Genomic DNA, 10,786 nt, shown 5'->3' on the forward strand with positions numbered 1-10,786 from the left:
ATTCAGGAACTCCCACACCACTAGGAACATGAAGTTGCACGGTGTAATTTAGGCGTACCCGTGGGTAGGGTTTATTTTTACTTGTATAACAGAATAGTTTTCTTCTCCCATATGTCTTATTATTTGACTTGGAACACACAGAAATTAATGCTGTAGTCCAAAAAAAAAAAAAAAAAGGGAGATTGGACTCACATTTGATTCTAGGAAAACACAGCCTCATTCCTTGGGCGCATCTACATGAGGTGCATTAATCTACACGTGCGTGCCCTTAATGTGCATTAATAATGGTGAAATTAAGCTAACCGAGCCTAAATTTGATACCTGCAAATGCAGGTATAAAATTTAAGCATGATTTGTTGAAGCGTATTAATGCACATGTAGATGTGATCTGGCACTAACTTTAGTGCTGGGTCTGCCCAGCTACTAGCAGCACATAAGTTTTTTGCCAAGTCTCTGCATGTATAGACACCTGCCAAAAATCACTTACTGCGTATTTGCTTCATGCAATTAAATTTAGTCACCCTTAAATGCACGTGTTGACATGCCCCTTGTTCTATGAAGTGGACCTCTGTTCTTGCATAACGATTCATTGTGCTACCATATAGGTGCTGAGAGCTGCCAGGGCAGAATAATTTGTGAAAGGGTATCTGTTTGCAGGGGGTGGGGGGACAGAATATCAGAATAAAGACTGTTGGGATGAAGGGTATTATTGCACATTATACATTTTTCTGTAGATTAAACTACAATGCATGCTGGTACCAGAAAAATAACCAAGTAGCAGCCTAAATACATAGCTGAGGCAGTATATAGCTCATAAGACAGCAGCAGCCGTGATTCACAGGCAGGACTGCTAGTAGGAACTAAATATCTAGGTCAGAGTTGTCACAGATAATACAGTCCCCCTGAGAAGAGTTTAGGAAACCAGCAACAGCCTAGACATACTTATGCAATTGCCTTTGCAAATGCCTGGCTGTCTTTGATTTTAAACATAACATGCAGAAAAAGTAAGCTGGAGCTGATTAAAATTGAAAGACTGAGGGCTACTTTTGGTTTGGCAGGTTTCATTTAATCTTGCCAATCTGGGGCATACTGCTTCAGGGTGTCAGCTTTAGAAAATGCCAAATTGCCCTCCGTAAACAGCTCAGTGCAACGGATCCCCCACGCTGAGAGAAGGAGACCGTGGGAAGATGAGTGCCCTTTTGGAACAAAAAGAGCAGCAGGAGAGACTGAGAGAAGCAGCTGCAGTGGGGGACTTTGAGGAGGTCCAAAGGCTGGTGTCCCTTGGCGTGGACGTCAACTCTCAGAATGAGATCAACGGCTGGTAGGTCCCTCGCCGCGCGCCCTCAATGCTTCACAGACCTGACAGGCTCTGCTAGAACAAAGACGATATTCAGGTTTTTCTGCTTTCAGCCGGTGAATGTTATATAACGGAGTTCGTACGCAGCTTTCTAATGAAACAGAGTAACAGGAAGCTAGCAGATTGTGAAACTTACCATGCTTGGATTTCAAATGTTCCATTTAAACCCAAGGACAGATGCTTCCTCAGTTTAGATGCCTTCAAATTATCCCCCAAAAAAGGATGTGTAATGGTGCTCGTTGTAAACTTATATTCTTTTTTGTTAGAGAAATGTTGACCTATGGTCTCTGGTTTTCTATCAGTACAATGTGTTGACATCTTCCATTACATATACTGATGGACTGCTGGTTGCCCAGCACAGCGCAGTAAAATGCCGTCAGCAGGTACGCCTCAGACTTGTTAAGCCTCATTTATTCACTGGGAGGTTTGTTTTTGATTAACTCTTAAAGTACCTCGTAAAATCTCCTCCCACTAAAAGGAACTTACAGTGCTTTTCACCAAGATGCTTCAAATCTCATTGATTTCTTTTTATTCTGACATCTTGTTCAAATACCATTCTGACAGTCCTAAATCTTGAAACTTTCTTGCATTATGCAGACATTCACCTGTGTGGGAACTTACATTTTAATTTGTATAAACTATTTAATGCATAACTTTATAAAAGGACAGTTTTATAAAGGACAATTTTCTTGTGATTTCCCAGTTGGTGTAATAAAAGGTATCATTTTGGAACCAAGAGTTCTAGTTTTTTGTATGTCTTCTTATCTCAGACCAACACGGCTACCAAGTACACCTCTAACTGTATAAAAGGCATTTTACAAACTGTTTTGCTTTAATTGGATTCCCTGTATATCTTTCTTTGAATTACTGTGCTGTGCTTGCAGCTAAGGTAAAAATAGAAGGAATATGAAACCCCCCCCACAAAGATGCCATTTTCAGAAGCAGTCATTTCATCAAAAACTGGCATTAAGGCAGGAAAGCCAAACCTGACATAAAAATTGCTGCTGCTTACGTGTGGTGTTTGTAAATATGTTTTTCTCATACTTTGAGTTTGTCCGCAGAACTCCCGTCTCCGGAATGAGCTTTGCTATGGGTATGATGAATAACGCTTTGTATCAGGCCTCATTAGATCCACGTGAAATGCTTGGAATGAACTAAATCAGGCCAAGTTGCTGAGGTTTACATATCTTTGTAGCAAACTAAGGAAGTACTCCTGCATTGAGAACTATATAAATCCCCCTGTGCACAGTCCTTTTCAAGTTAGTGGGGCGCTGCCTGAGCACTACACAAGTTCATGACGTAAGGTGGAAGCTGGGTGAACTTAGGCTTTTCTAGAAGAGCATAATGTCTGAACCCCCAGCATGTTACCAGATAGACCCAAATCTTGCAAGGATTTGTGATTTGGCTGAATTTTACTCCTGGGTTCAAAGCACCATGCTGTTATTTTGAACCCAAATTGAGGAAGAGATCTGTGCAATATTCAAAGAAATAAAATACCACCACAAAACAAAATCCAGGCAAACTTTCACTTAGCTTGACTTGGATAGCACGGGACTTGTGTTACAAATAATGAAGGAGTTCCCTTTGTTGTGTTATTATGATATTGTTTTGGCACATTTAAAAACAGTGGCTTTTACCTCCAGTGCACAGTCCTAGGTAGAGCAGAAATACCATGCTTTGTGATGGTACGATTCTTGCACCGTGCACATCTTAGTTCCTTGATCATACAGATACAGTAACATGTACATCCAACAGCACATAATGCTGTGTAGATAAAAGGGAGCTGAGTTATGGCACTTGATATGCAGCATCTCAATTGCTGATTTAGCCTAAGGGATTTTTTTTTGATGACATGATTGAGGTTTTCCATAACTTGTGCAAAGAAACCTTGTTTTGAAAGGCTGGGGTAGCACTGTTTAGAAGGGTGGGTCAATTAAAATCAGCTATTTAAATCACCACTTTTAATAATGATTTAAATCAATGTGCAAGAAACCTTGATTTAAATTACTGAGTCCTTTTTTTTTTTTTTACAAGTGTGGACGTTTTTTCCCCTGTCTTATTTTATTTAATTCTAAACTGAAACTGCTGAAGAAGCATTTAAGGAGTTCAAAGAACAACAGGATCTCACTCTGTAACTGCATTATTTACAAACAGCATGCAAAGCCATTTTGGATACAGACTGTATGAAAGCTGTGATGGTAAAAAGTATTGAAATTAAAAGATAAATGATCCATTTAAAAATCAAATCTCTGGTTCACCTGGCTGAAACTTCACTTAATAGTTTGGGTGAAAACCAATATGACAAATAAAAGCTTGACTTATTTTGCTTTGTGTTGTAAAATACTTCTGCTGTCCTGGTAAGATGTTCTTCTAGAAAACTAAAACAGTTCTTATTAAAATCTGTTTTGATATGCAATCCAATTTAAATCCAAGTTTATAATTCTGCACAAATCTTTGCTCCTTTCCACTGATGTTTGAAGACAAAAGGGAAGCGGTTGTTTCTCTTAGTTACCAAAGTACAATTTATTTCCAGTAATTTAAAAACAACATTTTTAAAGTACAGGAAAAGGGATGTTTTGGGATTATCGTGTGAGAACAGTATGCAAAAGACGCGAACATTTACAAGAACTTTGAACTTGAAATCAAAAACATTTGTTGTTGCAAAAAAAAACTTTTGTGACAAACCTTTCTGTAGGGAAAAACTCTATCAGCAGGTGTCACTGCAGGCTATCGACAACAGTCTGATTTTCAAGGAATGTAACTCAGCTATTGAAAACTTGACTTCCCGCCCCCCCCTTTGGGAGAAGCCAGTTCTTGGCCTCTTCTCATGCAATAGGAGTGAGTAAAATTCTTGTGGTAGCCTGGTTATTTTGTAGTGTTTACATTTCTCTTCTGCAGGACTTGTTTGCACTGGGCTTGCAAACGAAATCACGCTCAAGTGGTGTCTTATTTGCTAGACTCTGGGGCTGATAAGGAGAGTCTTACCAGGAAAGGAGAAAGGCCATTCCAGTTAACTTCAAAGAGAGAGATTAAGAAGATGATGGGAGGTAAGCAGATTACTTATATAGTATAAAACGTTAAAGATTATAATAGTGACTTAGAGTGTGTTAGAGTGAGGTTGTAGCCATGATGGTCCAAGGATCACACCAGAGGCAAGGATTTCTTCAGGTGATATTTTTATTTATTTCTTCATAGATTTCATAGATTTTCAGGGTTGGAAGGGACCTCAGTAGATCAAGTCTGACCCCTACCTCCCCACCCTGAGCAGGAAAAAGAGCTGGGGTTAGATGACCCCAGCCAGGTGCATGTCCGGTCTCTTCTTAAAGACCTCCAAGGTAGGGGAGAGCACTTCCTTCCTTGGGAGCCCATTCCAGACTCTGGTCCCCCTTACTGTAAAAAAGTTCTTCCTTGTGTCTAATCTAAATCTGCTCTCCGTCGGTTTGTGGCCATTGTTTCTAGTTACTCCAAGGGGTGCCCTGGTAAACAGAGCATCTCCTATTTCTTGCAACCTCCCCCCAGCAAATTTGTAGGCAGTCACCAGATCCCCTCTCAGCCTTCTCTTATAGAGGCTGAAGAGCTCCAGGTCCTTCAGCCTCTCATACGACCTATCCTGCAGGCCCCTAACCATACAAGTGACCCTCCTCTGGACCCTCTTGAGATTATCCACATCCCTCTTGAAGTACAGCGCCCAAAACAGGGCGTAGTACTCCAGCTGTGGTCTAACCAGTGCCACATTGAGGGAAAGTATCACTTCCTTTGACCTGTTCTTCAGGTGATATTATTTAGGATAATGATGTGCTTGCCCCATTGTGCTGGTGTAGGTGTGCTGATTCTGTATTGTGGTTTTATAATCCTATGGTAGTAGTTATTCCTGGGCCCCAGTATTTTTACCCAAGGGGAAAAAAGCATCACTTTTAGAAAATGGTTCAACTGTCCTTCTAAATGTTTTTCTGCATGGTGAAAAAAGCTATCATTTGCAAAAGTTAAATAGTCATGTCATTTTCTTACTACAGACAGGTAAAGCTTTTTATGTGGTTTCTAGTGAGGATGAAGAGAAGAAAGTCTCTCTAATATATAAAGCCTTAAACATAAGTGACTGGAAACATTTTGGAGTTAAAGCATCAACTGTATTGATCTCACCGAAAGAACAGCAGGCTAGAGAAGTATCCCAGAAAAAGACAGTGATAGAGTAGCAGCCCCAAAGGGGCCATTACAGTATTGTGTTCATAATTACTGGAGTGTAATAGGGATGTTTCTATAGATGAAAATTAGCCTGAAGAGTAATTTTTGCACTTCTTTCTCTCTGGTTTCTGCTTCTGTTCCTGTTTCCTTGCTGTATGCTGTTTTCCTCGCCTGTTCTTTAGAACCTGCAGGAAACCTCACAGTCCACAGTTCTCTATTGATCCTCTGCTTTATGCTCATTATCTAAGTCTTAGATTGACACTAACAGAGAATATGGCACAAGATGCTGGTTGCAGGATGTCTGACTGTCTATCAATCTCAGTGTGTGGGGAGGGAAAAATGGTATCTTTGCAATATCCTAGCCACTTCAACTTTGTTCTCAGAATTCCTGGTTTGGAGCATCTTAGCACAGCTACATAGAGTAGTTTCTAGCTTGTTGTTTTATGTCTCAGATATAATGTTTTGGGGACTTTTTTTTAATAATCTGGCTCTGAAATGCATCGATTTACTGAATCTCTGTTCTCTCCAATCTGTAATGGTTGGTTACAGTGGTTCAGTGGCTGCTTTTTCTTTTCTTTCCAGTGGAGGATGATGAACTTCCAGATTTGAAGAAAGGTTCAGAGTTGTCCATTGTCCCTAATTACCTGGCCAATCCACCTTTCCCTTATGTGTATAACACCATGAGTAACAATATTCCAGACCCCTCTACTTGCTCTCTGAATGGAAGTTTCTCCTCGTCCCTGGAATCGCAAGATGCCAACTCTTCTGCACTGCATCAAAATGAAGCTTGCCCATCTGTATCGCTAAAGCATGAAAATACTGTCTCAGTAGTGGCTGATAAGGAAGAAGAGCCAACATCAATGGGAGTCTTTTCCATGCCAGAATGTCCAAAGCCTTTAGTCCAGAACGGTCCTCTTTGCCAGACATCTGTGCCTCCGAGCAGAACCTCCCCTTCTTCAGCTGCACCTAAACAGTCTGCGTCCCAGCAACAAAATGGCTATTCTTCAGGGCCCATGCCGCCATTTCAGCCACTTTTTTTAACTGGATCTTTCCCGTTTAATATGCAAGGTAACATGATATGATTCTCGGACAGTTCACAAATCTAGTTTTACCTCTCTTCTTTTCTTTGGCCTGGTCTTGTCCTGGCAACTTCTCTCATCTTTGGGAATGAAAATAGACTAGTCACTGTTCATGCTTTCATATGTTAGGTGTGATACTTCTGAGTTGGGACTGTAAAAAAAAAAATCTGACAAATAAACCTGTTTCTACTGGGTCATTTAGTACACATGGACACGGAAACATTTCTTAGATAACTCTGGGTTCTGTAGAGTATTATAAAACCTAACCCCATAAAGGTTCCCAACCCTGGGTTGCAGCATGCTGGTCACTTCCAGATTGCAGTATGCTGGTCCACAGTTTGCCAGTCCACGGTCTAAAAAGGTTGGGAACCACTGGCATAAATGATAGAGCACGCAAGACCCAAGGCAGATCTGCACCCAGTGACCCTGAAGGAGACTCTGTTATAGTTCAGTCTCAAGAGGAACATGAAGGATTTTTATACAGACAGGAAGTATAATATTATATCCTGTTGGATCTAGGTATAAAATAACTGTATAATAAGCTTAGTATAATTGGTTCCATAATTTCAGCCAAATGCTCATATATTGCTGTTTGAGTCAAAACTGTGCAGATGTCCTGATATGGTGGTCAGGAGCTGAGAGAAGATCTATGAAAATATTAATGTTCGATTCACCACTAACAGAGGACTGAGTTATCAGATATAGTTCACTTCTAGGTTGCCCATGTCAAGGAATGAGTGATCAAAGAGACTATACTGTCTCTAAAAGTGCAAAGAACTAAAATTGTTGGAGTGGTGGGTTACAATGAAGCTTGCTTTGCTACTTGTTGTGGCTTTCATGTGCCAATTATGATTTCGGTTGCAGAATTGTGCCTCTAGCTCTTCTGACAACGTTAAAAGTCAAAAGTAGTGAATCAAATGAACTTACGGTGATATTTTCAAGACTTAAAGGAGTCATACTTAGATACTTAGATGAGCTTGTGTTCATATGTATGTAAATGTTTGTTTCTTTTCTACTAGAACTCGTACTGAAGGTGAGAATTCAGAATCTTACCCTTCGAGAAAATGATTTCATTGAAATTGAACTGGATAGACAAGAGCTGACCTATAAGGAACTGCTCAGAGTGAGTTGCTGTGAACTGGGTGTTAATCCAGAACATGTAGAGAAGATCAGAAAATTACCAAATACAGTATTAAGAAAGGTAAGAACTTTCAACTATAAGCAAAATATTATTTGCTACAATGTTTAACATAGAAAGTACTTTCATTCATCATTCAAGGGCCCTGCAATATCCCTTCATCTTTGAATGTGAGTTGTGGTACTGTCGTCGTGCACCATAAAACCTTAACAACTGATCGTTGCAGCACTGTTTAACACAGGTATATAGAAATCCAATTTTACATAATCATTGATAACTGAGTTTTCCCACAAGTCAGTGTTCGTGGAACATATGGGCCACTGCAAAAAGGAAGATGGACTTTCAGAGGACATCTGATGGTCCCCCATTGCTGCCTTCAGCTAATCAGGCATAGCTGTTGCACAGTTTGATTTTTGCGGCTTTGAACAGAGATGCGGCAGTGGATGAGAGATGTCAAAGAGGGTTGGAGTCCTTTGGTTACAAACGCAGTGTCAGTTGCTGTAATGTTTCACAGCACGTTTCATAATGTTAAGGAACAAGCTTTTGCTCTTTTTTTTTTACGCCCCATCTTAATGCCTTTCCTGTAAAGTTGCAACAGCTAGCACGATTATGCTTATGCAGTTTTACATGTTACAAAAATAAATAGATAAATAAAGCAGGAGACAGAAATCAAGAAACTTACAGGCTTAGTCGTCTACGCTCCATAGTTCTACTGGCGGAGATATGTTGGGAAAAGGCATGAAAAGCTCCCCCCAACATAGCTGGCAAACCTCCTCATGTGGACAGAGCTTCTGGTTCTTTTTAGATGGCCAAAACAAAAATCCTGAATAAAAAATGAGCTAGTAGGACTTAGCAGCAGGGGATAAAGTGACTGGCTGAAGAAAATGCCAAAGTAATGCAACAGCAATGTCTGCTTTATAGTTCAATAAGTAAGATTCACACTGATGGGTAGGTACCTCTGTCATGCTGACATCATTCATTTATTTTATTGCTTAAATCTGCAACACTTAACTCCTGTACTATTACTATAACTTTTGCTAACTTATTGTATTATTTATTTAAAGGACAAAGATGTTGCAAGGCTTCAGGATTTCCAAGAACTGGAGCTGGTCCTGACAATAGGAGACAAAAACTTTCTATGCAGAAATGCTGCATCAACTCTGACCGAAAGGCCTTGTTATAACAAGAAAGCATCAGAGCTGACTTATTAACTGTTTAAAGAGGCATAACACAAATAGAATTGTATCTTTTATTTTAAAGCAATGGATTCTGTGTTTAACCATAGTATCTGTACCTGGTAAGGGCTAAAACCTGAACAAAATCTATTTTGTTAACTTTTGAGATAAAGTTAACAACTTATGCACAGTTAATCTAAAACTGACATGCAAGGGAGTAACTTCTGACATAAAAGTTTGCTTCTGAAAAGAAGGCAATGGCAGAATTAGTCTGTTTATGGAGAAATCCGTTCCTTATTAGAGAATAATCCCTTATGTGAAACACTGTAGAGTTAGAAGCTCTCAGGGAAAAGCTTAAATTAGACTGATCTAATAATTGCTTGATATAAATAGCAGAAGCATTTATGCTAAAGGATAGAAGGTAAAATACATCTACTGTTTGTACTGAGGTACTTACTTAATGTGTGCAGACTTCCTATTGCCACTAATGTGAGCTACTTCTGTGTCTTGGGAGAAAAAAAACGAAAAACCAATCAGTCCCTTTTTAAAGGGTGTTAAAATGGAAGGATTTAAATCTGGGAAAGAAGCACAAAACTGGTTTTGTTCGATTTTAAGTATAATTAAGTGATTAATCAGCTGTGATTTCTCAGGTTGGAAAAAACACAAAACAAAAAAGAATAGTTGTTAAAATGCGCTAACTGACCAAAATAGCTAGGACTTTTTTAATCTCAATTGCTTGTCAATACACAGTAGTGAAAAGATGACTTTTCGATATCCAACATTATTTGTTGCTTTGTTGGCAAGAAGTTTCTCTAATACTGCTTTACAATGGCAATTATTTTTCACTCCGGGGAGATAAATTCTGTGTCTGATGTCCATGCGAGTAACGAGCACAAATACTGCAGTTTCATTTTCTCCTCAAGTCAGACTTTCCTGATAAATATTCAAAGCTATACAATTCCCGTGCAAATGGAAACCAGTAAAATACGTGGCATCTTAAAAACTGGGATGGCATTCAAATCCAGGGATTCAGAGGATTTTACTTTCTGAATGATTTGTATTTACCTGTTTTGTTTCCCTTTCTCCCATGGTAACCATTCCCTGTCCTGTTAACGTGAATTCAGTGTTAGGCTACTCTGCTATAAAATCCTGAAATAATTAAATAGAAAAAACAGTAAAGACAGGCTTGCTGGAATTTTGTCTAGCTTACAGGACTTTTTTTTATTAGCAAACTCTTCTTAATGAGAAGAAAAATACTGGTTCATGCTAAGAATTTGCTGAATGCTAGATAAGAGAGAAGACGTATTTGACTTGTCAGACTTCCCACTGTTTTTCTCCTTAACTTTTTGGAAAACTATTGGCACTAAGCACTGGAGCTGCAGAAGAACCTAGGTGTCCTACCATCCAGGGGAACCTTCGGCCCCAGTTCAGTGCCTAAGTTTCTCTGTGCCGTGCATATGGAAATGTTAGCTTCTTAAGTCCTTTTGTGGACCTAACCATAACATGCTAACTCTGTAAATCAATTGAATCCAAACTCTTTCCTTTAGCTGAGAGTCTCTAACAAGAAAAATGGCAGTAAAATTGTTATAGTCTCTTTTTACAGCAGGATCCAATGACTATCCTATTTTTTAAACTAATTTATTGGTGTTAAATTAACTACTATAGAATGGAAGCATATATATTGGAACAATTTCTCATTACACTATTAATGACCTGTGGCATTTACACTGGCTTAGACCTGTCATAGGCCTTAGCCAGTCCGTGAATAAAGGCACAATACTCTTACGTGTAAATTGGTAGGATTTGCTAGTAAAATGATCAGCCATTGAATTGACTGATTTCAAGATCGGAAGAG

General features: G+C 39.3%; 1 protein-coding gene across 1 annotated transcript; it reads left to right on the forward strand.

The window, feature by feature from the left end:
- Positions 1-568: 568 nt before the first annotated feature.
- ANKRD40 (ankyrin repeat domain 40) lies at positions 569-9,911 on the forward strand. The gene is made up of 5 exons (XM_019542481.1): positions 569-1,321; positions 4,256-4,404; positions 6,122-6,607; positions 7,638-7,819; positions 8,821-9,911. The coding sequence occupies exons 1-5, from the start codon at positions 1,188-1,190 to the stop codon at positions 8,965-8,967; spliced, it is 1,098 nt and encodes a 365-aa protein (XP_019398026.1). The 5' UTR covers positions 569-1,187; the 3' UTR covers positions 8,968-9,911.
- The last annotated feature ends 875 nt before the right edge of the window (positions 9,912-10,786 follow it).

This window comes from Crocodylus porosus, unplaced genomic scaffold, assembly GCF_001723895.1.
Source record: "Crocodylus porosus isolate Cpor-Errol unplaced genomic scaffold, CroPor_comp1, whole genome shotgun sequence".
NCBI lineage: Eukaryota > Metazoa > Chordata > Crocodylia > Crocodylidae > Crocodylus > Crocodylus porosus.